This window comes from Dama dama, chromosome 7 (assembly GCF_033118175.1).
Source record: "Dama dama isolate Ldn47 chromosome 7, ASM3311817v1, whole genome shotgun sequence".
In the NCBI taxonomy this organism is placed as follows: Eukaryota; Metazoa; Chordata; class Mammalia; order Artiodactyla; family Cervidae; genus Dama; species Dama dama.
The window spans coordinates 32,037,011-32,064,419 of NC_083687.1; the positions used below are offsets into that span (position 1 = coordinate 32,037,011).

Consider the following 27,409-nt stretch of genomic DNA (forward strand, 5'->3'; position numbering starts at 1 on the left):
GATAGTATCTTCAGATCACTGGTCTGAGAGTCTGAGGTCGTTGGGCACCCAGTAACCTTTTGATACTCTGCCATGGACTAGCCCAAGCCTATGTAGGCCAATCGCAGGGCAGCAATGATTTCTAGGGCATTAGTGGCGCAAGAGGACATAGAATTCAAACCACATCCTCACCACACACCCCCGTGAGCACTCAGCGCTCACTAGTGCGATGAGGACCTGGGACTCACATAAATTCTGGCAGAATTATGAAAAGGTGAGGGCAAGCTCTCCACATTCCTTCAAGACTATTATCTATTTTTTCTGAGTGGATAGCCATGTCTAGGTGCAGACGCAGTCCCCCAGACATCCCAGTAAATTCAATGCAAAAACGCATGACATGGATATTCCAAATACTATTCCTAATATTATTATTTGAGCTTAAAAAAAAATCAAAGAATGGATCACATGTGATCTCTCTAAGAGAGTTAGAAGGAAACTGGACCTGAGGAAGGGAAAAATCTTTACACATTAATATGTTCATTATACATTAAATGTTTTCACATGTTTATAAGTCAGTAAGAAAAACCAAGCAGCCCAAAAGAAACTTGGGCACCAGACAGTGAACCAAATGACATCTGTGGTAGGATACAGTGTTCTCCCTTGCCAATAATCAAAGAGGTAGAAACAAGAAAAGTTGCATTCTGCATTTATCAGATTGGCCTAAGTTCAAAGGAATGGAGGTACCCAGTCTAGGTGTCAGTCTGGTATAGAAATCTCTTATACTCGAGGTGAGGGCAGAAAATAATAGCCACCAACTTTCTGGAGGGTAATCTGCCATTTTAAATACAATGCTTTTTTTTTTTTTTTTTAAGAAAGTAACTTAAAAATTCTTTTATTTTGAAATGATTATAAATGTATTGGAAGTCGCAAACACTTCTGTTAATCTGCTGGAAGCCCCAGGGCCAAGAAGAATAATGGAAGTGAGACTCATGTTCCTCTAAGGATAAAAATGCTTTGCCTCTCAACCATCCTAAGAACCCCCATCCATTCAGCAAAAGTTTCTAACCACTGCTCAATAGTATCAGCCAAAATTTTGAATAGACGAGTTTATGTAACAGGCCTTGAGCACTTGGAATTGCTGAGTTTCTCACATAAATAACATATATCTAATTCCCACAAACCTCATGGCAGAGGTGCTGACCAATAACTTTCTCCCTTTTACCTACAGTATGGTTTTGCTTTCTGGGCCTCTAGTGCTAAGGTTTGAGTTAATCATACTCCTAAATTCATGATTATTTGTTCTTGCATGGTCCCCCCTCTTGTTTTATATTCATACTCAAACTTCATTGTTTTTTTATTCCCTTCTCCCTGTAGGTGAAATATGTTTAATATGCATATTGTACTTCTTCTTGAAACATCTGTATATTGTATATTACCCCTTTGAAATTTAAAAAATTATTTTTTAAATTTGGATCTCAGATTTAAAGGGTTGAATTAATCACACTTTAAAATCTATGGCACTATTTCATCATTAGGCTGTGCAATGATTCTCTTCTTATATTAATGAAAAACATTTTTTGTCCCCAATCCAATCCCATTTTTCTACGTCTCAGAGAGGAAGAGTGTCAAGGCAACAGTTACTACAGACTGGAAAGTTGGCAACCTTTGTCATGTTGCGACAAAACATTTGGTAAAACTTTTGTCTGATGACTTAGAAGGCAAAATGACTAAAACAAGGATTAATGTGTTTCCTAGTGCTGTGGGATTAGAGAGGTGAGTTTAGCAACTAACTGTGCTCTAAGGAGATAACTAACAAAGAGATGTTGAAAAATATTTGGATTAGGTGCAGAGGATGAGATTCGTTTGTATTTACCACTCTCCCACACTCTTCCTCCTCCCAGAGGATTTGCACTGAGAGCTCAGCTTTACTAACTGCCACGTTTATTGAAATGATAAAGTCTTCTTTAAAGAAAACTCTGGGAGATGGTGAAGGACGGGGAAGCCTGGCGTGCTGCAGTCCATGGGGTCACAAAGAGTTGGACACGACTGAGTGACTGAACAACAAAAGTCTTCTTTTCCAGTTCTTACTCTTTTTTTAACTGGCCCCAGCCCTCTCTCTTCCCGGTTCACATAAACAGCTACCTCCCCCTCCTTAAAACTGAAGTCTGAGTAGGGTTTAATTCTTGCTGCTGGTGGAGTCTGGGCATTCATGAATTCTCTTGGAAAACAGAGGCTTTTTGTTATCCCAGATTTCTGATCTCTTCTCAGAGGCCTCTAATCTAGAGGGAGGAGCCCAAAACAATGACTGCTGGCCCAGCTACAGAGCTCCTAAAGCCCTTTAGGGCAGCTATACAGATTTCCTGCTTCTGTGACACCTTCCTGCCCACAGATTCTCCTGCCTTTGTCCAGTCACAGTTAACACTGGATTTAGCCCAAGGCAAGTACCCATCATTAATTTAACAGATGAAGGAACTGATGCTCAGATAGAAAAATTGACTTATCCAAAGTGGAATTACACTCTGCTTCTTTCCTGCTGTTATAAATTCCTTACTTTATTAGCTACATTATTTTTGCTCATCACACAATAACTAACTCCTAGAGCAGAAGAGAAACATTCGTCATAATTCTTCCTGAGTGTGCAAATCAGATCAAGTGGCCTAAAATCTCTGCCTTCCCGTCTCTGTGTCTCATTGTTTTAGTTTCCCTGGAAATAAGAGCTCCAGCCAGGAGAAGGAAAAGTTTAGGAGCTCAAGCTCAGCAGGTGGGACTACATGAGGGGCACTTCCTGTCATAGTCTATCTGACTATATCATTTTCGTTCTGGAATGCTGAAGCCATTTCCTATTTGTCTTCCTTCTTCCAAGTTCTTCGCCTTCCATGCTTTTTTCCTCTTCCCCCTGCTGCCACTGGAGCTGCTGAACTCTTATCTCATGATATCCCTCTACCAATAGTGAGCCAATAAGGCTAACAATTTGTTATAGAATCAAATCCAGAATCTCCAGCATGGTATCCAAACTTCTCCTGTGATCTCAGCCTCCTTCTCAGTCTTCACTCTCAATAACCTCAGTCTTCAGACAAGCTAAATACTCTCCATTCCCTGAAACATATCTCTTGGGATTTAAGTTCTTGATCTTGTAGGCCAATTACTCAGGGATTCCACTTTCCTTATCCCAGATTATCTATATATTTATTTCCACTGAAAGATCAAGAAAGCAAATTCATTAGTTTTTACCAAACAAGATTTTTAAGTAGAAATGTTTAGACCTGAGCCACAGATTAAGTTTGAAAACCAGTTGAGATCTAAATTACACAATAAGATCTCTCTAAATTACTGAATAAGCTCTGATTAAAAAAAAACAAAACAAAACCACATGTGTCAACAACTGCCTATTTTTCCTAGTCAGACTCCAATATTTCCTTGAGGTAGATTTCTTATGAGGATAACTTGTTTGCCAAAGGTCACGCAACTACTGGGTGGCCATTTATATACTGAAATAAAGCCTTTCAGATTCTCTGTCTTAGACTGTGTTAATGACTTAATCCTACCTGAAAATCAAGACCAAGTTTCTTATGTTAGTTTCTTTTTTTTTTGAGTCAACATTTATTATTATGTATTGATTTGGTTGCGCTGGCTCTTTGTTGCTACACGAGTAAAACAACTGGGCTTTCTCTAGTTGTGGAGGGTGGGGGGGTGGCTACTCTTAGTCCTGGTGCATAGGCTTCTCAATGCAGTGGCCTCTCCTTTGTGGAGCACAGGCTCTAGTCACGTGGGTTTCAGTCGTTGCAGCATGCCGGCTCAGTAGTTGTGGTATGCGGGCTTGACTTGCTCCGCAGCATGTGGAATCTTCCCAGACCAGAGATTGAACCCATATCCCCTGCATTGGCAGGTGGATTCTTTGTTAGCTTCATTGATCATAGAGGAAACAAGTTAAGCTTTTTTTGAGATGTAGTCCACCTTTTCAACCCAGATTCAATCATAGCCTCTACAACCACCCAAATATGATTTAAAGACTTTTGTCCATCATTTAGATATACTTGGATATTTTCCCTGAATTAGACAATCTCCATTGTCATCTGAGATCCCAAGTCTCTAGGATTTTCTTGGGTTGCAAGTGTGGCTTACAAGTGTGAAACATAGCGTCTACTCCTAAGCCTGCCATTTTAAAGTTATATTGCTCATGTTTATATGGAATTCGTAGTTGACAAATCTCTTTCACATCAAGGATTTCATCGGGCCTTCACCATCAGCCAGTTATAAAGGTAGAAGAAGCATTATTTGCTCAGATTTTCAATGAAAAAATGAGGTTAAGAGGGAAAGTGACTTGAGTAAAGTCTCATTAACAGCGTAGACCTAGACTGTAAACTTGAGTTATTTCAAATCCACTTGTCTCTCCACTCTAGGTTAAATTCTCCATAAAATATATGTTTGGAAAAGGAAGGAAGTTCTAGAGAGACCACTGTCCTTTTGCATTTAATTTTCATCCTCATGTGTTTTTAACCTTCTGGTCTCCTTCTTCAAACATGAAGAGGAAGCTCACCTCTGGTCCAGGCTGATTCTGGCCCTGGGCCTTCACTAAGACAGCTGGCCCTGACACCCAGGCTTCTGAAGGGTCTGTCACTTGTGCCAAGCTTTCCTCCTCCAACCTGCTACAGGAAGAACTCTGCTTCTTGGAGGTTGGGGTGGGAAGACAGTGAGAGGAAGGATGTGTACTCCCTTGGGTGATGTTCTTGTCTATTCCCTGTCTTAATGGGCCGGGGGAGGGTGTGGGAGAGAGAGCTCTGTGTTCATGCACAGCCACAAGAATTGGAATAACCCACACCACTCAAACTCAAATGTCCTCCCACCTGGAAACTCTCCAGTCTGTGTCTCAGGCCATTGCTGCTCCCAGAGAAAATATAAATATGCCCATATCACCAACACACACTGCAATCCATCACCAACAACTCAACAGAACTCTGGGACATTGAGAAAATACATCACCAAAGCCCCTTCTAAGGCTGATATTCTTAGTTTATTTTCTTAGATTTTCAGAGATTCTGAACACCCTTAAAATTGATTTGATCAGTTATTACCCCTAGATGATTAGGAAATAAGAGTAGCAAGACAGAAATTTTACAAATTTTAAGCTCTAATGTGTCTTATGGGTCATGTTTCTCAGGCCACAACTCTATACATGAGAAGAAGATGCTCAGTAAAGTGGAGAGATTGCCTCCTCCCAGTCACAAGGTCAAGGCTAGACACATCCACAGCTCTGCCCCCACAACAGTCTCTATCCTTGTTGCAGTCAGATCAGGTTTAGAATAAGCAGTTTATCCAATACTTCTTAAACTGATTGAATAACTTTTCTTTCAAACCTAGATTCACTCAAGGTTCGTGTGTTGATATTGATTATGTCTTCTTCATATCTTTTAAGTCTAGAACAATCCCATTAAGTTTCTCTTTTATGGCATTTTTGAAGATGGAAGTTCAGTTGTCCTGATAAATATCCCACGTTTTTGTTTGTCTCATTGTTTCCTCAAAATGTCATTCTTCCTTTGCACAGGCAGACCTTGTTTCTATTGCCCTTCACTTTATTGCACTTCACAGATACTGTATCTTCTATAAACTGAAGGTTTGTGGCAGCTCTGAGTTGAATAAGTCTATTGGTGCCATTTTTCAAAGAGCACTAGTTTTTAAAGCATGTACATTGGGTTTTGGGTTTTTTTAGACACAGTATTTTGTGCTGTACACTTAATAGACTACAGTATAATATGAACATATCTTTTATACCCACTGGGAAACAAACAAAAAAGTTTATGTGACTCACTTTATTGCAGTGGTCTGGAAGGAATCAAGCCCACAGTATCTCCAAGGTATGCCTATACTTCTTGTTTTGGCACTGAAGTTGAAGACTTAGATGGACTGGAATTTTGTGAATGGTATAGTCATCCATGAGTATCTGCCAGAGGTTGGTTCCAGGAGCCCCTACAAATACCAAAATCTGCAGATGCTTAAGTTCCTCATGGAAAATGTCATAATAGAATTGCTACAATCAGCCCTTTTTATCCATGTGTTTCACATCTATGGATTTAACCAACTGCAGATGGATGCCTGTTCAAGGTAGAAATAAAGTTCTAATTTTTTTCTCATATATATCCAATTGAATCATCACTATTAAAAGACCATCCTTTATTTTTCTATTACTTTATATTGTACTTTATGATAGGGGGCTTCTCAGGTGGCTCAGTGGTAAAGAACCTACCTGTTAATGCTGAAGATGAAGGTTTGTTCCCTGGGTTGGGAGGATCCCCTGAAGTAGGAAATGGCAACCCACTCCAGTGTTCTTGCCTGGAAAGTTCCATGGGCAGAGGAGCCTGGCGGACCACAGTTCTTGGAGTTGCAAAGAGCTGGACACGACTGAGCACGCACAAGCAGATGCTTTGTCCTAAATCAAGAGTCCTCATAGACACAAATCTATTTCTGAGCTCTCTATTTCTTTCCATTGTTCCACTTGTTCATCCTTAAAATAATGCTTAATGTAGCTTTTAAACATGTAGTTTTTAAAATGAATTTGATATTTTATAGAGCAAGTTCTCCCACCCTCTTCAAAAGTGTCTATTTTTTTGTATTGACTATTTTTTAAAGTGTTATTATTACTAGTTTTATTTTTTGGCATGTTGGGTCTTTGTTGTGGTGCAGGGGCTCTTCATTGTTGTGTGGGGGCTTTCTAGTTAAAGATAGAGGAGGCTACTCTTCATTGGGGTTCGTGGTCTCCTCCATGAGGTGGCTTCTCTTGTCACAGAGCACAGGTTCTAGAGTGTGAGGGCTCAGTTGTGGTGCACAGGTTTATTTTCTCTGCAGCATGTGGGATCTTAGTTTCCAGACCAGGGATGGAATCCATGATCCCTGCATTGCAAGGTGAATTCTTAACCATTGGACCACCTGGGAAGTCCCTTGACTATTTTTTACCATTTATACTTCAGTTTCTTTTTTTAATACACTAAAGTTTCTTAAGCATCTTTTTCAAATTCTTCAGGAATGTCTGTTAGGATTTTGGTTGAGATTGTATTGAATCTATAGAATGGTTTGGGTAGAATTGACATTTTTACATTGTTTACTCTTCTAATGATATACCTCAAAATTGACCCAGAGCTCTTGAAAATTGTGGCAATTAAGACATATTTCTCATCATAAAGATCTAGTACATCTTTTGTTGAATTTACTAGTATGTATTTGATTATTTTTATGTTATTTTAATTAAATTAAAATAAATAAATATTAGATTTATTTTTAATGGTTTATGAAATATACAGAAATATAATAAAATTTGTATTGATGTTTTATCTAACAACTTTGCTAAATTCACATAATAATTTATTGCTCATTTCTTTTTAAACTATATGGTTACAAGGTGGTAGGCTTCTCTGGTGGCTAAGACAGTAAAGAATCTGCTTGCAATGCAGGTAGACTAGGATTCAATCCCTGGGTCAGGAAGATCTCCTGGAGAAGGAAACGGCTACCCACTCCAGTATTCTTGCCTGAAGAACTCCATGGACAGAGTCTAGAGCAGGAGACAGCTGACTGACTCTCACTTTTACAAGGTATACTAACAGTAGTTTCATTTGTTTCTAATCTTTGTACATTTAATTTCCTTTTTTTTTTTTTTTGCCTTCAATTCACTGTCCAGTTTTACCAATACAATATTGAATTAAAGTAGTAACAGAGATTCTTTCCTTGAACATTATTTCAAGGGGTAATGATTACTTGTTAGATACTCTTTATCAGGTTGAAAAGGTCTCTTGTTTTCTTAATTTGCTGTGAGTTTAAAATATGAGTTGTTGTTCTGAAACAGATAGGCTACCAGATACTTCTCCAGCAAAGATGAGTCTATTCAAGATGAGCAAAGAATTGCATTTCAGGATTTGCAACCATGGCAAGTCACGCGCAAGTCCCCACAGGCATGGAAGAGAGATTGATTTTTTTTTTTTTTTATTCTTTTTTTGAGAGATTGATTTTTATAGCAAGGAAAAGGAAGTTGGAAGGGCTACAGTAAACAAAGAGTCCATGGCTTTTCATTGGCTGAGTTCAATTGCCAGAAAAGTTTTTCTTCTTCCTGCTGGGCTCTGTTGTGGTCACAGAATGTGAGAGCTCCCCCTTCTGGTTTCCCAGCTCTATTTAGCTGAGGCTTCTGTTCATTAATTTTTTACAAATTATATAATTATATGTTATATCACTGGTATATTTGAACATAAATAGATATTACTATCTAAATATATAAAGAGAAATATGTTTACACAGTCTTCATAATACATTTACTTTGTTGTTATTGTTCAGTTGCTAAGTTGTGTCCAACTCTTTGCGACCAAATGGACTGCAGCACACCAGGCTCCTCTGTCCTCCACCATCTCCCAGAGTTAGCTCAGATTCACATCCACTGAGTTGGTGATGCTATCTAACCATCTCATCCTCTTCTACCTCCTTCTCCTTTTGCCTTCAATCTTTCCTAGCATCAGAGTCTTTTCCAATGAGTTGACTGTTCACATCGGTGGTCAAAGTGTTGGAGCTTCAGCATCAGTTCTTCCAATGAATATTAAGAGTTGATTTCCTTTAGGGTTGACTGGTTTGATCTCCTTGCAGTCCAAGGGACTCTCAAGCGTCATTTCCAGCACCACACTTCGCAAGCATCAGTTCTTCCGTACTCAGCCCTTTTTACATTTGTACATGCCTACTGGAAAAACCATAGCTTTATCTAGATGGATCTTTGTTGGCAAAGTGATGTCTTTGCTTTTTAATATGCTGTCTAGGTTTGTCATAGCTGAATTATAGCTTATATTTGTCATAGAGAGGAAGACCAGGTTGTTATTAGAGAATTAGAACACCCAGCCGCACCCTCCCTCCAGGGAATGGAGGCCAGCGGAACGGATTCAATTATTCATAGTCGCTGATTTCATCAATCATGCCTTTGTAGGAAAGCTCTGTAAAAAACTCTAAATGACAGAGTTTGAGAGCTTCCTGGATGATAAACCCTGGAAGTATTGGGAGGATGACATACCTGGAGAGGGATATCTGCATACCCACCATACCTAGCATTGCATTTCTTCCATTTGATTGTCCCTGAGTTATATCCTTTACCAGTAAGTATATATCAGTAAATATACCAGTATATACCAGTAAATCTGAGTAAAGTGATTTTCCCAAATTTTGGGAGTCATTCTAGTAAATTATCGAAAGTGAGGAGAGGGTCCAAGGAAACCCTGATTTCAGTTCAGTTGCTCAGTCATGTCTGATTCCTTGCAACCCCATGGACTGCAGCACATCAGGCCTCCCTGTCCATCACCAACTCCCGGAGCTTACTCAAACTCATGTCAATTGAGTCAGTGATGCCATCCAACCATCTCATCCTCTGTCATCCCCTTCTCCTGCCTTCAATCTTTCCCATCATCAGGGTCTTTTCTAGTGAGTCAGCTCTTCGTATCAGGTGGCCAAAGTATTGGAGTATCAGCTTCAGCATTAGTCCTTTCAATGAATTTCATTCAGGTCTGATTTCCTTTAGGATTGACTGGTTGGATCTCCTTGCTGTCCAAGGGACTCTCAAGGGTCTTTTCCAATACCACAGTTCAAAAGCATCAATTCAAAAGCTTTCTTTATGGTCCAATTCTCACATCCAGACATGACTACTGGAAAAACCACAGCTTTGACTAGACAGACCTTTGTTGGCAAAGTAATATCTCTGCTTTTTAATATGCTGTCTAGGTTGGTCATAGCTTTTCTTCCAAGGAGTAAGTGTCTTCCATTTCATGGCTGCAGTCACCATCTGCAGTGATTTTGGAGCCCAGAAAAATAAAGTCTGTCACTATTTCCACCGTTTCTCCATCTATTTGCCATGAAGTGTTGGGACCAGATGCCATGATCTTAGTTTTCTGAATGTTGAGTTTTAAGCCAACTTTTTCACTCTCCTCTTTCACTTTCATCAAAAGACTCTTTACTTCTTCTTCACTTTCTGCCATAAGGGTGGTGTCATCTGCATATCTGAGGTTATTGATATTTCTCCCGGCAATCTTGATTCCAGTTTGTGCTTCATCCAGCCCGGCATTTTGCATGATGTACTCTGCATAGAAGTTAAATAAGCAGGGTGACAATATGCAGCCTTGGTGTATTCCTTTCCCAGTTTGGAACCAGTCTGTTATTCCATGTCCAGTTCTAACTGTTGCTTCTTGATCTGCATACAGATTTCTCAGGAGACAGGTAAGGTGGTCTGATATTCCCATCTGTTTAAGAATTTTCCACAGTTTGTTGTCATCCACACAGTCAAAGTCTTCAGCATAGTCAATAAAGCAAAAGTAGATGTTTTTCTGGAACTCTTGCTTTTTCGATGATCCAGCAGAGGTTGGCATTGTTGATCTCTGGTTCCTCTGCCTTTTCTAAAACCAGCTTGAACATCTGGAAATTCATGATGCACATACTCTTGAAGCCTGGCTTGGAGAATTTTGAACATTGCTTTGCTAGCGTGTGAGATGAATGCAATTGTGTGGTAGTTTGAACATTTTTGGCATTGCCTTTCTTTGGGATTAGAATGAAAACTGACCTTTTCCAGTCCTGTGGCCACTGCTGAGTTTTCCAAATTTGCTGGCATATTGCGTGCAGCACTTTCACAGCATCATCTCTTAGGATTTGAAATAGCTCAACTGGAATTCCATCACCTCCACTAGCTTTGTTTATAGTGATGCTTCCTAAGGCCCACTTGACTTCATATTCCAGGATGTCTGGCTCTAGGTGAGTGATCACACCATTGTGGTTATCTGGATCCTGAAGATCTTTTTTGTATAGTTCTGTGTATTGTTGCTACCTCTTCTTAATATCTTCTGCTTCTGTTAGGTCCATACCATTTCTGTCCTTTACTGTGCCCATCTTTGCATGAAATGTTCCCTTGGTATCTCTAATTTTCTTGAAGAGATCTCTAGTCTTTCCCATTCTATTGTTTTCCTCTATTTCTTTGCAGTGATCACCGAGGAAGGCTTTCTTATCTCTCCTTGCTATTCTTTGGAACTCTGCATTCAAATGGGTATATCTTTCCTTTTCTTCTTTGCCTTTAGCTTCTCTTTTTCCCTCATTTATAGTTAACCAATTAGTAGATGGATACCCCCAGGCTGGAGTTTACAATGGGTCCCTGAAGTAGGGGCAGTGTTGTGAAACTGGACCTTTAAACTGTGAAGAGCTGGGAGTTGGTGTCAGAATTGAATTGAACTGTTGAACACCAAATTTATCTCTGGAGAATCACAGACCCCCTAGACACAAGAGGCCTTCAAATCAGAAACTCAAGTCTACCTGCAGAGATACTAGCCCTTCTTGAGAAAATAAATGTTAATGGTGTTAGTATCTTTTTTTGTACAATTGGCTTGGTAGTCCATTATCATCTTACCAGTTCTCAAGTGCTTTATGAGAAATATTAGACTACAGACAGAAAAAGAGAAGGCAATGTGACCATGAAGGCAAAGATTACAGTGATAGAATGGGAAAGACTAGACAATAGAATGGGAAAGACCAGAGATCTCTTCAAGAAAATTAGAGATACCAAGGGAACATTTCATGCAAAGATGGGCACAGTAAAGGACAGAAATGGTATGGACCTAACAGAAGCAGAAGATATTAAGAAGAGGTGGCAACAATACACAGAACTATACAGGCCACAAACCAAGGAAAGCCAGAAGCCCCAGAAACTGGATAAAGCAAAAAACAGATTCTCCCCTAGAGGCCCCACTTGATTTTGTCCAGTGAAACTGATTTTGGACTTCTGGTCTCTAGAACCTATGAGAGACTAAAGGTTTGCTCTTTTACATCATCAGCTGTGTGGTAACTATTTACAGCAGCCAAAGGAAACTAATACAGATTTTAGTACCTAAAAGCAGGGTGCTACTATAACAAATACCTAAAAATATTGATGTGGCTTTGGAATTGAGGCTGGAATAATTTTGAAATACATGATGGGAAAAGTCTAGAATGCTTTGAATTAACTATTGGTAAGAATACGATATTCAAAGATGCTTCTGGTAAAAAATCAGAAGGAAATAAGGAATATGTTATAGAAAATAGAAAAGGAAGTTTGTGACTCTTTTTTGGCATCACTCCAACCTCTAGCTTCCATCTCCTCTGTCTTCTATAGCAAAATCTCCATCTGCTTTCCTCTTAAGAATACATGGGATCATATTTAGGCCCACCCAGATAATCCAGGATGATCCTTTCATCTCAAAATCCTTTACTTAATCACATCAGCAAAATCTTTGCTGATAAAATATATAAAATAACATTTACCAGTTCCAGGGATTAAAATGTGTTATCTTTGGATGCTATTATTTAGGCTACTACAGAGTTTGGATTTGGGATCAGAATACACTTGAATGTGAGTCCCAGTTTGACATTGATCTGTAACTTAGGAAAATTAACCATTTCTACTCTGTATTCATATCCACATTTATAAAATGGAGAAAATAATAACCTTATGGTTATATTGGTGATGATTAAGAAAATCTGTATAAATATTCCTGATACAGAGTAAGAAGGGGATCAGTGCATATTAGTTCTCCTTCATACTTTGTTCTTTCCCCTCTCTCTTTTTTTCCTTTACCTCCCATCTCTCTTTATCCCTCCCCTCCCCATTCTATCTCTGGGATCAAATTCCTCCTAGCATCTCTCATTTCTACTGACTTGTCTTCCTGAGGCTGTTCAGGGAGTAGACAGAGTTGGCCCTGAGATCAGTTGAGAAGTGCAGGAACCTACCAGCTAGTGTTGAACAGTTCTAAGTAAGAAACAAATGGGAGGAACTTCCCTGGTGGTACAGCGGTTAGGAGTTAGGACTCCTCATTTCCACTGCAGGGGGCACAGATTCTCAAATCCCACCCATGGGCTCGGTGAGGCAAAAAAAAAAAAAAAAAAAAAAGTCAAGCTTGGCCCACTTCTTTCAGTTGCCCCTCACTTGACCAACCATGGTCCACTGAAAGAAGCTTTCCCAGGTCAGAAGTTTCAATCACTCCAGTTTCTGGGCCTGTGCCTTTCCATACATGAATAAGGAAACTGCAGTACTTGAACACTAAAATTTTAAGAGTATTCTGTATCGATAGTCCCACTCCCCAGTCTTCTCAAGGTGAAAATTGGTCAAATTAGATGACCAAGAGACCTGAATCTCCTAAAAGATGAGACTATTAAATGTGAAAGAGCATGAAGGCAATCATCTTTTAGTCCAAACTCCTACCCCCAGGTTAACTGTTGGATTGTGGTTTGCAGTACTGATGAGATGGGCATATTCTTTCCTTCTGTGGGAGTAACAAGGCCTTGCACAGAAGCTTTGGGACTACGCCTGTGGGGATGTCTGATTCTGAGGCAAAAGGAGTTGCTTGGCTCCTGTGGGTGCTGTGGGGTCTCGGATGCCCATGGCTGTGCAGGGATGCAGTGGCACCTCCCTGGTACATTAAGGTAGAAATAATGGACTTGGGCCTTACCTGGGAAAGTACACATTCTTCTTTACACATTATCCCTTTTGTTTCACCAGACCCTAGAATTATTTCTTGGAGCAGATGAGGTAGAAATTTTGACAATAGGGGCAGAGCCTACAGGAGTACTTTGCTTCAGGGCCAGCTGCCTTAACGAAGACTCAGGATTAGGGCCATAGCCAGCCTGAATCCAAGGTGTCCTCAAGGATGGAGCAATAGTAGACACAAATATGGATAAAAGTGTAACAAAAAGGGAAGTATAGCATACCATCATTCATCTCGTTACCAAGTTCAAGCTCATACTGCTCAACACACAGCAGGCCAAACCATAAAAAATAAGGTGTTGGAGCAAGGAACAGAGACTTTATTTAGAAAGTCTGCAAACCAAGAAGATGGCAGACTAATGTGCTAAAGAACTCTTCTTGCTTGGTTTGAATAAAGCTTCTTTTATGCTACAAAGAGGAAGAAATGGGAGGGAGAGAGGTCAAGAGGTGATGAGTTGTTGCAGACTCCTTGGTGCCTGCCAGGTCTTGGAGGGGACATGGTAATCCTTTGTTTTTGAGTTGTTCAACATAGGGCTGACCATGTTGCAACTATAAATATTCAACAAAGTGGATGTTATTTCCTGTTCTGCAACTCCTTATCTCTATGTGGATGAGTGGTCACCAAGCAAGGGAAAATTATCTTTCTAATGATTAGTATACCTACAAGCTAAGCAAAAGTTTTAAACTTTAGGCATGGGAGGCAGAGTTTCTGGAAGGGGATTATCTTCTATACTTCAAGCTACAGGCCACATTCATTTTATGATTAACACGCATATGTACAGAGTTAGCAAGGCTGGGCAGGAGGCAATTAGCTATAGAGTGCTGAGTCTAGAACTTAAAGAAATAGATTCAATATGGAGTCAGGTTTGTTCTTCCCTGTTACACACTCAAATTTCCAATATGTGTAGTTAATGAATTTAAAGAAGTCAAAGGAGATTTTTAAAACAGACAAAAACAGATTTGAAGTTAAGTGACTCTCTATTTTTAAATCTTACATTTATCAGTTGAGGAAAGTATGCTTCCCCTATGTAATTTCTACTCTGATAGTGAAGGCAAGATGAGATGGTAGATATGAAAATATTATTTACAATATGAAAGGGATGGTATTACAAAATTATGGCAAATCTGCAATGAGAGTCTATGTCTTTCCTTTGCAAAGCAGAGAAGAAAACCCCTAGAGTCCTGAGAGGAAGGCCCATGTACATAGGGAGATAAAATAAGTCAGAAAAATATTTCAGGCAGAATCAAGCATAGGCTTGAATCTCTAAGTTGAGATTCAGGTTAATAAAGTAGTAATTTCATTCTGGAACTAAAATGAAGGCTTGTATGGAAGTGATAAAGAATCTTGTTTCCTTTATGATCAAAGAAACTGAGAATGAAAGAACTTTATGGTGAATGTGGGATAGACATAAGGCAATTGATGAAACTTGTCAGAAATCAGAGAAAACTCAGTTCTTATCTCTGAACTGAAACTTACTTGCAAGAATTAGTTTTCTAGGGCTTCCATAAGGAAGTCCCACAAACTTAGTGGCTTAGAGCTATGGAAATGGATGGTTTTACAGTTTTGGAGGCTAGAAGTCTGAACTCACAGAATCATCATGGCCATGCTTCCTCTGAAACCTGTTGGGAAGGATCCTTCCTTGCCTCTTCCAGCTTTTGCTAAGCCCAAATATCCCCTGGCTTGTGGCAGCACAACTACAAGCTCTGTCTCCATTTACAGGACATCTTTACAAGACCAACTTTTTATGAGGACATCAGTCATATTGGATTAGGGATCCATCCTACTCTAGTTATGACCTCATCTTAACTAATTACATTGGCAGAGATCCTATTTTCAAATAAAGTCACATTCTGAGGTCCTGCAAGGAAAAATTTCAATATATCTTTTGGGGAGAATATAACTTAGCCTGTAATATCCTGTAACCTTGTACAAATCATTTCTTAAGAATTCTATGTCATCTAACTGCTTCATCCTGACTGGGTCAAAGAAATAGTGGTTGAGACAAATTGATCTGAATCTCCCAGTCTTTTCTGCCCTAGCCCTACATAGGCTATTTGAGAAAGGCAGCAAGACTGACCTTGAGTCCAATTCAAGGCCTGGTCAAGCTCCCCAGAACCCTGATTTGTGACTCAGGCCTCTGAGGTCTTGCTTAATAATTGCACTGCATCATTTTAAATAAAAACATGTAATTCATATATCAAAAAAATCTTTCAAAAATGACCCCAAAGTACTGCCCCTGATTTTACCTAAAAGGTAAAATCAATACCTAAATAGATGGATTTTGAGTGTTGAAGACAGTTCAGTCTGCCAGAAACATAACATTTATGGAGGGAAGGGTACACCTGAAAATTTTAACTAATGTCAAATCAGGAAGGGCGAGTGCTCCATGGGAGAATTTAAAATTGAAAGTGTAAGAATTAGGGAGGAATCAAATTATTTTTAATATAAGAGTGATGTCAACAAAACAGACCTTTAGAAAAGTCATAGAATAAAAGCTGGGTGTAGAAGAAGAGAGACTGGAAAAGATCTGGGAAGTGTGAGAAGGAGGAACCTTCCTTCCACCCCTCTTGAATGATTGTGGCTGGACTAATTAAAAAAGCGACCCAAGACAGATTGACAGGAGGAAAAGAAACAGTTTAATTTGTACGCAGATTGACAGGAGGAAAAGAAACAGTTTAATTTGTACGCAAGGAGGCCTTACAGAAATGTGTCCTCAGAAGTGGTCAAAGCAGGCAGCTTTTATACTTTTCAGACAAAGACAATAAACTTGTGAGGAATTGACAGGACAAAGAAACTTGGGCTTGGGTGCTTAATTAGTGAAAAATCTTAATAGAGTTTGGGCTTGGGGTAGTAAATTAAGGAAGTAACATTTTGGTTTACACAGATTCTCTGCTCTTGCGTCAGTCATTTCTTTCCTTTTTAAAAAGAAATATTCATTTACTTGGCTGCGTTGGGTCTTAGTTGTGGCATGCGGGATCTTTCGCTGTTCTGAGTGGGCTCTCTAGTTTTGGCATCTAGGCTTAGTTGCCCCACAGCGTGTGGGATCTTCGTTCCCCAGCCAGGGATATAACCCAAGTCTTCCGCATTAGAAAGCAGATTCTCAGCCACTGGACCACGTCTGCCTCCTTCCCTCCTGCTCATGTGTTCTTCCTTCGATTCTCATTGTTAAAGGCCAGGACCCAAGGTGCTCAAAAGCTTATGAGGAATATTGGAATAGAAACCTGGGCAGTTGGGACTTTAGACCATTTGACTTACTGATAAGGTCTGTTCTGAAGTGTCTTCTCACCATTCAGGGGCTAGATATTGCAAAAAGAGCAAATGTAAATCACCTCAGACAGTGAAGATTTAGTTGCAACAACTGATGATTTATGTGGAACCAGAGTGAGGACTCTATGGTAAAAGCCAAGAGTTTGCTTTTATTTCATCGTTACTAACCTGTGACCTTTGAGATGTCACTCTCTCTGTGAGCTTCGGTTTTCTCATGCAAAAAGATGAACATATGGATGAAAAATAGTTGCTTAAATGTTTCAGGCCTTGGGCTGAGTTCTTCATAGTTAGAATCACATTCCATTCTCAAAGCAGCCCTAGGAGGCAAACATTGTTACTACCCTGATTTTACAAATGAGAAAACTAAGGTACAGAGACATTAACTTTTTCTGAGATAAGGAGCTAGTCAATACCCTTATCATCGGTATATATCATAGTCTAAGGTTTAGCCATTTTTAAAAATGAGAGGGTGAGAGGCCAAGGAGCTCATGAATGTGTGTAGGCCTGTGTCAAGAGGAGGACACTTTGGCATGGCTGCTCCAAATGCCTGAGGACCTGCTTGGCTGGATCGGATATCAGCGAGCAGGCCACAGATTATAAGGTCTTTGAGAAGAAATTTGAGATAACAGAAAGCTTATCTTCCAACAGAGTTCATGAGAATTCAACCCCATCCAGACTTCAGTTTCAGGAGCAGAGAAAGCCTTTTGTGTGAACCTGGAAGAGGCAGGGCAGATGGAAGGGACTGGATGTAAAAGGGCTTAGAACTGAAGAGGAAGAAGGTATCACTTCAATAAACAGGAGAGTTCAGTAAAGCTGAGCTGTCAGAGAAAACCCGGAGGGGAGAAGATGGGAGTGAGGATGGGTGGGAGAAATAACTCTGACTCTTCACTAATTCAAATATTAATGCTTTCCAACAAATTTCAGATTGTTACCTTATTAGGATCTTACTAGAAATAGTTTTATGGAGTAAGTGGGGGTAGAGATGATTATTGACAGCGAATGAAGCTTAGTCAAGCCCAAGGCAACCAAGGAGGATTCTCCTGCATACATGCTTAGTCTTGTCTGACTCTTTGCGACCCCATGGACTGTAGCCTGCCAGACTCCACTGTCAGTGGAATTTTCCCACCAAGAATACTGGAGTGGGTTGCCATTTCCTTCTCCAGGGAAGTTCCTTAACTCATATTTTAGAGCTTTCTCCCAGATACCTTGCCCTGTGAATGTGTACCCATCATTTGTGTTACTCCTGCATTAACAAGCCCTTCTCCAGGGGACAAGTTCAAGAGTGTCCGAGACACTCAGGCCCCCACAGCTGGACTTCATAATTAGAAAATACAGTGTGCTGTGGATTAAGTGACGAAAGTTTGAGGGGACAGGACAAAGGATTAATAGTCACGTGGGACAATGCTTTTCAAACTTTAGTTTGCATATAAATTACATGAGAATATTGATTTTAAAAAAGCAGATTCTCTGCTCACCCTCACCCCCAGCCTTCCTGAGGCCCGGGACAACAGGGGGTGGGGGCCTTCCTGGGACCCCCGCCCACGCCCACACACAGCAACACTACACGGGGTGCAGGAGCTACAGGGAGTGGACCTCCCCGCCCTGACTGAAGCACTTCTATTTATGTCGACACTCGAAGACTCTGGGCTGGTGGGGGTGGAAGGGAGGAGGAAGTGGATGCGGTCTCCAAGGTCATCGGGGTCATGAGGCCCCGGTGCCTCTTCCCAGGGGCCCATTTGGCCAGGCTTGCCCCATCGAGGGCAGGAGTCCTAGGTGGTGGCGGGATGGCCCCCAGGGCCCCGGGTGCGGGGCCAGGCCGGAGGCACGGCTTGGGAGGGGTGGTGAGCGGTGGTGGTGGTGGTGGTGGTTGGACTTGGCGGAGCAGCCCCAGGCAGGGTGAGGGGCCTGGGCTGGGGTGGGTGGGGGGAGACGGGAGCCGAGATCAGAGCTTTCTTTATCTTAAGTGCAATAAATCTTTCAGGGAGCTGGGGCGGGGAGCAGCCAGGGCTTGGAGAACCTGCTGTCCGGCCACGTGAGGCTGCGCCCTGAGAGGCACTACAACCCGGGTTGGGGGGCGCGGGGGAGGGGGGCGCAGAGGGCAGGGGAGGGGCTGCTCCTGTCGGTGCAACTCTGTTCACACCTTTTCTAATAAACCGGAGCTGGGTTCAAAAAAATAAATAAATAAAAAATAAAAAAGCAGATTCTGATTCAGTGGTGGTGACTTTACTTCCTGGGTGCAGAGCTGGCACCTGGGAACTGCCAAGCACTTGGAGAAAGTAGAGGCAGTATTTCAAGTTCCAAAGGGGGAAGCCTCCACCTTCACCTGCCGGGATACGGGTGCCAGAACCACCAGTGGGTGGCCCGTCAAGGGGAGGTACTGGGTACAGCTGAGCCTTTAGGGCTTGTGGTCTGGGGTGGAAGAGTGAGGGGGGAGGTGAATGTTGGGGAGAGGGAAGAAGAGGAAGGGGGAGGGATCGCAGGGTGGAAGGAGGTTTTGCCTGTGTGTTAATGCTTCTCTGTGATTGGAGGATGAATCTTCAAACTGGTCCCTGCAGGGAGCTCAAAAGGGGTTGAGATCCCTGGGGATCTGAGACTTGCCTGGAACTCCTAGTTCGAGCCATGATCCTGCAGCTCTGGGCCTCCTGTCTTTTCCCACTGTTCCTGGTCGGCTTAGCTCAGCTGACTCCAAAGCAGCAACAGATGAAGGTAAGTGTCCCGCAGGGAACCCAGGTGGATTCCAGCACTGATGGCGAACTAGGCTGCCAAGGAAGCCAGGAGTTCTCCCTTCTTCTCTCCTAGGAAGGACGAGATTCATCTCCCCAGCCTTTCCTAACTGATACCTGCCATTGCCACTGCTGTTCTCTGAGGCAGAGGCTCTCCTAAACTGCCTGTCTTTATGTGGATCATCTTCCCTTAGCCTGATGGGTCACTGGGCAGAAAGTGGAAAAGTGGGTGAAGGACGAAGGCTGCTTTCCTTGTGTTCTGCTTTGCCTCTTGCCCCTGGTGGCCGCTGGATAGCCCAGAACCCATCCTCTCCACCCTGGTCTGGAACACTGGGAAATCTTGCAGGTCTGGGAAACAGGGATGTGAAGTAGTAACTGAATGGAGAAGGAGGATGAACTGGCAGCTCTTGGAGAAGCTGAAACCCTTGGGCAGGTGGAAAAAGAAGCTGGTGCTGAAATGTGCCCTAAGGAGTTCCAGAGTTCGAAAAGAGTGGCTTTTTTTTATTTTATTTTTTCACTTTCAGGGAGTAATAAAAGGCAAAAGGCAAGGAGAGTTGCTTGCTGGTTTTAATTTCAGGGGAAGTGATGTGGCAAGAGCTCAGATCAGAGTAAGATCTTTGCTTTTAAGTCTTGGTACTGCTCCAAATCACCCAATGCTTCCCCCCTACCCCAGGAAAATGTCCACATTTGCTGTCAGTAGCACCCTATTAAAGATGTGCATATGTGTCTTAGGATGCAAAGTGGCGACTGAAGTAAATGACTTGAGGCAACAAGTTTTAAGTTTAAAATCGGGCATATTCATTCAAAAACACAGCTTCACTGTGACGTTAAGCCAGTTAGATATCTTTTATTGACCCCTTTCTTTCCTCTCTAAAAGTTGGAGAAAACCGATCTTGTAGTGTAGTGATCCCCAGATTTCAACTCACGTAAGTATCACCTAGAGAGTTTGTTAAAGCACAGGTTACTGGGTCACACCTCCAAAGCTTCTGATCCAGTAGATTTTAGTAGAGCCCCAAATTTGCTTTTCTAATTTGTTCTCAGATGATACTTGTGCAGGTCCTCAAAGCACACTTCAAGTGCTCTATTATTGGGTTCATGTGAAGTGTAAAATTATAAATGTAATATCAAGACTGGTAGCTGTAATAAGATCATTTCCCTTCTTTGAAATTTAAAAAAAAAAAAGCATCCATTGAGGGCCATCCACATCTGTGTCAGCAGCTGCTGCCTGATTGGGTGTGGAATTTCTGCTGTAGAATATTATCTTGTGAGTAAAAGGCTGTGTTTTTAGGGCATCCTGATCTCTTCAAACAGACCTAAGCAAATTGGAGCAGAACTGAAAGCCAATAAGGAAAGATCAAGCTCTTCCAAGCTGCAGTATTCTTGGGATTCTACATCCCAGTTCACAAGGTGGTATCCATACATAATAAAGACAGCCGGAAGCTGTTGAGGCATTTTAGCATTTTGTTCCAGATCCTGTCAGCTTTCTTCCCTTGCCATGTTTGTAGGTAGGAATTCTGTTCCCTTTGCTTCCTATTTTACACAGAGATAAGAAAGGCCATTGAGGATGAATTTTCTAAGTACAAATAAGTCCCTACTGGCAAAGCTTTGGAAAATGCCTCTGGGATCTAGAGGAGGAACAAGTTATTTGCTGGGCTCTGGGGGAAGGAAACTACAATGTGAGAACATATGGGTGAGAAATTTATGCAAAACATATTTCTGTTATGAGAAACTCTGCCAAAATCTGTTAAAAATATTTGCGAAGAGATAGGATGACTGGAATGGGGTGTTAGGATATGGAAGAGAGTGCAGGTAAACTGTGAATTGTCAGTCGGAGGATGACAGTAAATTGTATTAAGATTCAAGGAATGGAAAGATGATTATAAAGTGCTTGTCCCACCATTGCAAAAAAGATTTTAAATTAGAAGGTATAAATTCTAGCTGTGGCATTGTTGTTGTTTAGTCGCTAGGTCGTGTCTGACTCTGTGACCTCATGGACTATAGCCCACCAGGCTTCTCTGTCCATGGGACTTCCAAGGCAAGAATATTGGAGTGGGTTGCCATTTTCTTCTCCAGGGGATCTTGCTGATCTTGGGATCGAACCCAAGTCTCCTGCTGGCAGGCAGATTCTTTACCACTGAACCACCTGGAAAGTTCCAGTTGTGGCATTCAGTCAGTTCAATTGCTCAGTCATGTCTGACTCTGCGACCTCATGAATTGCAGCACAAGGCCTGGGGCCTCCCTGTCCATCACCAACTCCCGGAGTTTGCCCAAACTCATGTCCATTGAGTTGGTGATGCCATCCAGCCATTTCATCCTCTGTCGTCCCTTTCTCCTCCTGCCCCCAATCACTCCCAGCATCAGGGTCTTTTCCAATGAGTCAACTCTTCACATGAGGTGGCCAAAGTATTGGAGTTTCCGCTTCAGCATCAGTCCTTCCAATGAACACCACATTAGCCGTAACTAAAAATATTACTTGGAATATTCTCTTCAGTTCTTAAGAGTTTCAAAAAGTCCACAGATGTTAGAGATTATCATTTGCTTTATCATCGCATTGCTATGGTTATTTTTGTTATATTTCAGGTGGATTGCTATAAGGGGGTGACAGGCACCATCTATGAGTATGGAGCCCTCACCCTCAATGGTGAGGAGTATATCCAGTTCAAGCAGTATGCAGGCAAGCATGTCCTGTTTGTCAATGTGGCCACCTATTGAGGCTTGACAGCTCAGTATCCAGGTAAGAACTCATGTTTCAACTCTCTTGGAGCTAGCTTTGTCGTATGGCCATAATCTAATTCCAGAAAGTGAGAGTGAAGTCACTCAGTCGTGTCTGACTCTTTGTGATCCCATGGACTGTAGCCTACCAGGCTCCTCTGTCCATGGGATTTTCCAGGCAAGAATACTGAGTGGGTTGCCATTTCCTTCTCTAGGATATCTTCCCGACCCAGGGACTAAACCCGGGTCCCCTGCACTGTAGGCAGACACTCTACCGTCTGGAGTTAGGGAAGTCCTAACTCCAGAAGGTTTTGCTAATTTGCTATTGGGAGGAAACAAGGGTCTGGGGGAAGGTAGGTGATCATGTGACTCTATCCCCTACATCCTGCCACTGCTCTGCTCCTTAGAAATGTCAGGAGAATTATATTGGGATTTGAGAACTAAGATTCTCCCAGAGATTTAGCAAAGACCACCAGGAATGTATCTGTATTTGAGTTTGTTGCTCAACGTTCTGAGGGAAAACATATACTGTAGGGAACCATGGGGCTTCTCAGTAAGAAGAAAGGACTTATTTGAGGATCTGAGCTTGTGTTACATGAGGGGAAGGGTTCAAGGGATTGAAACTTGGTTCTGGATTGGATGCTGTCAGGAAATGAGGAAACAGGCACAGCGAAGTGATTGTTATCTTAATAAATCATATCTACAGAGTAGGAGGAATAAAGCAAGGATAAACAAACAGCAATCACTTAGATTGGTAAGAATATGGTGATACTTGGTCATTTTTGTGGTTTGAATAATGTTCATGTTTTGTCTGGTTAAAGGTCACTTGTATGATACTGATCTTCTGTGAATCTGTTTATGTTCAAGAGGAGAACAACAAGCTATAACTCCCAGGCCAGAATCTAGCTTTCAGGGGCTAATTTTATTTTTCTCACTGGTAACTTCTGGTAACAGGAGAGAAGATTGACCTTTGAGCCTCTGGAAAAATACCCTTGGGTTCTGCAGGCACTTCCAAATGGCAGAGAAGAGGAAATGTAGTTACCATCTATGCACTCTTTAATTGAAGTGAGGGCTAAGAGGAGATGCCAGCAGATAGAGCTGAGTCTGATTAGGACTGGCTGATGCTGGTCATGAAGTCAGTAAATCTGAACTGAAAATGGCTGAAGTTGGAAATATTGGCACAAGTCCAGACAGACACTGGGAAGCTTCCTGGCAGTGGGAAAGAGCAGTTTGGAGTTTGTAGCCTTAGAATCCCAATGAGTCTTTCAGGGAAATGGCAGCATTTATGTCACTGGAACTGACAAAAAGAATGCTATGGAGCTAGACTTGGCATTTCTCTGATCCCCTCTATAACTTCCAGCTTAGAGCAGCAAAGAGTGCTCCTGGGAGGGTGACTGGAGTGTAACATTGTGTCACCATGGGGCAGAGTGGGAGGATGGGGATAGAATGTCCATATTGTTTGCCATTCCTTAAAACATTTTTTGATCAATCAACTAAGGAAGGCAAAGGCACTTAAATCTGACTTCTCTTCAGAATCAAACAGGACCCACCCCCAACACACACACACACACACACACACACACACACACCAATCTAAGCAATCTGTGCTTTTAAAGAAGGGCTCCTATTGGATGACAAAGTGGAGCCACTTATGGGAACTTCTGCACAAGAAAAATGGCAACTGTTTGGATGTGTTTTTGGAAGTCTGTGTTCTAGCCTTTTGCTCTGTTTCCTCAAACTTTGTGATCTTGAATCTTTCCCTTCATAGTCCTCAGCTTATTCATGTGATAGATACTGCTTTTACTGCTCAAGATAGAGCTACCCATGCTGTTCACCCTCTGCTTACAGAACTGAATGCACTACAGGAGGAGCTGAAGCCTTTTGGTGTAGTTGTATTGGGCTTTCCCTGCAACCAATTTGGAAAACAAGAGCCAGCAAAGAACTCAGAGATCCTTATGGGGCTCAAGTAAGTGCCTGCTTTGGACCCTGCGAGACCGTGTTAGAATTTTCCTTCCACATTCCACCTAGAGGCTTCTCATTCTGGAGACTTCTGGGGTGATTGACAGATTAATTGGTTCAAGAACATCATTTTGATGCCTTGAATTCAGTTATGCCCTGCTGGTACTGCTCAACAATTCTCTCTATCTTTGAGTTGTTTAATGATAAGACTACAGGAAATCTAATGAAAAAGAAGCACATGAAAAAGGAGAAAACCTAGGAAATAGAAATGAATCAAGAATTTTAACCTTAAAATATTGCTTTCCAATTTTCTTTTTAAATATTTTTATTGGAGTATAGTTGATTTACAATATTGTGTTAATTTCAGATGTATAGCAAAGTGAATCAGTTCTACATGCACATATATCCACTCTTTTAGATCTTTTCCCCATATAGGTCATTATAGAGTACTGAATAGAGTTCCCTGTGCTATACAGCAGGTCCTTATTACTTTTCTATTTTATATATAGTAGTGTGTATATCTCAATCCCAATCTCCCAGTTTATCCTTGCTAACCATAACATTGGGCTTCCCAGGTGACTCAGATGGTAAAGAATCTGTCGGCAATGCAGGAGACCTGGGTTTGATCCCTGGGTCAGGAAGATCCCCTAGAGAAGGGAATGGCAACCTGATCCAGTATACTTGCCTGGAAAAATACATGGACAAAGGAGCCTGATGGGCTAGAGTCCATGGGGCCGCAATTAGTCTGATAGGACTGAGCACACACAACCATAAGATTCTTTTCCATATCTGTGACTCTATTTGTTTTGTAAATAAGTTTATTTGTGCCATTTTTAAAGATTCAATATATAAGTGGTAACATATTTGTTTCTGTTTGACTTAATTCACTTAATTTACTGTGATAATATCTAGATCCATCCATGTTGCTGTAAATGGCTTTATTTCATTCTTTTTTATGGCTGAGGAATATCCTGCTTCCAATTTTCTTGGAATTCTCTATTGACTCCTTAAGGCATATGCATGAAGTCCTGATTCCCAAAGACCGCTCTTTCCTCATCTTCCCTGTCTACAACCTCTCTTTATCTCTAATTTCACTTTGTGGCCACATTGTGGTGGCCATTATTATCCACCCTTTTCTTAATTTGAATGGTCTCAGGATTGTTCTGGTTCATTGCAGGTATGTACGTCCAGGTGGTGGCTTTGTTCCCAATTTTCAGCTCTTTGAGAAAGGGGATGTGAATGGAGAAAAAGAACAGAAGGTCTTTACCTTCCTGAAGGTAAGTGAACATAAACCTGGCAAGAATTGGTCAGGTAGGTAGCAATGCCCTGAAAGCATGGGGCTCAAGTCTAGGATTGAGTTTGGACTCCTTGGAAAGAAATTCTCAGATAAGTTCATGGATAGTGGCAATATTTGTTGTGAAGCTTTAGCTTGATTCAAGTAATGGAAACATATAAATATGATTGCTCTAGTATAGACTAACTTTCCTTACTGAATGGTAATAATTCATTTATTCAACATTTATCAAATCTTTTATGTGCAAGAACTGTGTTATACAATGAGTTAACAAATGTTAATAGGGCATACTTTCTTCCTTGAAAGAATTCATATCTAATCAGGGAGACACAGAAATAGGTAATAAAGAGTGTCATAGAGTATCAGAACCATAGAAAACAGAACAGAACAGAACAAAAGGACCCCCTTTTTTTAAGCTAAAGAAACTGAAGCTTTAGAAGTGTTACGACTTACAAAAAAAAAAAAACAAACAAAAATAGAAGATAGTCTTTCTTTGAAGCACTGTGATATAATCATGGGATTGAGGGAGAAACAGAGAAAGGAATAAACTTTTCTATTTGCTATCATACTAACTCTTGGTTGTTGATTGTACTGGTAATGATGTATTGAAATGTCTATGGTTCATTAGGAGCATGTCAATTAGTTAATATACTGAGATACATACTGGTGAGTAGACACTCTAGGGGTGGGGATAAGATGAGACCACACAGAAACAGAAAAAAACATTGATTTCTCTCTCTCTGCTCCAGAACTCCTGCCCTCCAACCTCTGATCTTTTGGGCTCATCAAGTCAGCTCTTCTGGGAGCCCATGAAGGTCCATGACATTCGCTGGAACTTTGAGAAGTTTCTAGTGGGGCCTGATGGAGTCCCTGTCATGCGTTGGTACCACCGGGCTTCAGTCAGCACAGTTAAATCAGACATGCTGGAGTACCTGAAGCAGTTCAAAAGCGAATAGGAAGGTCCAGACACTGTCAGAAGTTGCCTCCCATCTGAAGAACATGTTTAAGGATCCCATCTTTGCTTCAGGTCCTTTCCCACCCAGCCTCCATATGACCAAACTATCCTGTAGAGCCCAAATGTGTGTGTGTGTGTGAGAGAGAGACAGAGAGAGAGAGAGAGAGAGAAACAATTAAGGAAAAGAAAACCTGTCTCCCAACTCTCTAATCTCAAAATATCAAAATTTTTCCACTCCATTCCAAAGGAAAATCATATTATAGATAGGGACTACTCATGTCCCTAAAAACGCAATCCCCAGAAGTCCTGACATCCATCCTTTCCCAATGCTGAAGGTTTAAGAAAAGCAGAAACTGGCAGAAAGACTCTCAGGATCTCCTTAATAGCCTCTTCTCTCCTCCAAGACAGGCATGTGTTGTTAAATTCTTCCTTTCCCTAGTTAGTTTTCGTTTAGTCCCCTGATACCCCGAGTTCTCTTGTAGGATCTCTGAAGGCAGAGTGAGAGCAGAAACTTCATCTCACATGAGTGGAGGGGCATCTCCATGATGGTGGGTCCCAAAGCCCCTGTGGGCAGGACCCAACCAGAACCTTCCTTGGTGCCTGTCCCTTAGTGCATTCAGGTCATGGCACCTGGGCAGGGATGTTCCTTCATTCGGAATGATGGGTTTCTATCCTCACCCTTTAAACTCATCCTTATCGCTGTCTCAAATTAAAAAGAATTCTGCAGCAGCTGGTTTCCCGTGGTGTTTTTCCAGTCCTATATTATGTGTGGAGTCATACCACTTCTTCCTCTCACTTCGTTTCTGCTTCCGTAAGCACCTAGCTCACCTAGCTCTTAAGTATTTTGTTTTTCTCATAAGTGCTCTAGACCTTTTGTTGGCTCATCCAAAAACACTGGGTGGGACTGGCTGCACACAGCTGCCGTGACACGAACACGAAACTCTCGGAGTCAGCCCCCTACTGCCTCATTCAGATCCCCTGGGGAGTCCCTTCTTGAATCTTCTCTCTCTCT

At 41.5% G+C, this 27,409-nt stretch overlaps 1 protein-coding gene across 1 annotated transcript; it reads left to right on the forward strand.

The window, feature by feature from the left end:
- Positions 1 to 19,373: 19,373 nt before the first annotated feature.
- Positions 19,374 to 26,398, forward strand: GPX6 (glutathione peroxidase 6). Its single transcript, XM_061147373.1, has 5 exons — positions 19,374 to 19,460; positions 22,058 to 22,211; positions 24,038 to 24,155; positions 25,326 to 25,425; positions 26,192 to 26,398. Exons 1-5 carry the CDS (start codon positions 19,374 to 19,376, stop codon positions 26,396 to 26,398), a joined length of 666 nt encoding a protein of 221 aa, XP_061003356.1.
- Positions 26,399 to 27,409: the final 1,011 nt, after the last annotated feature.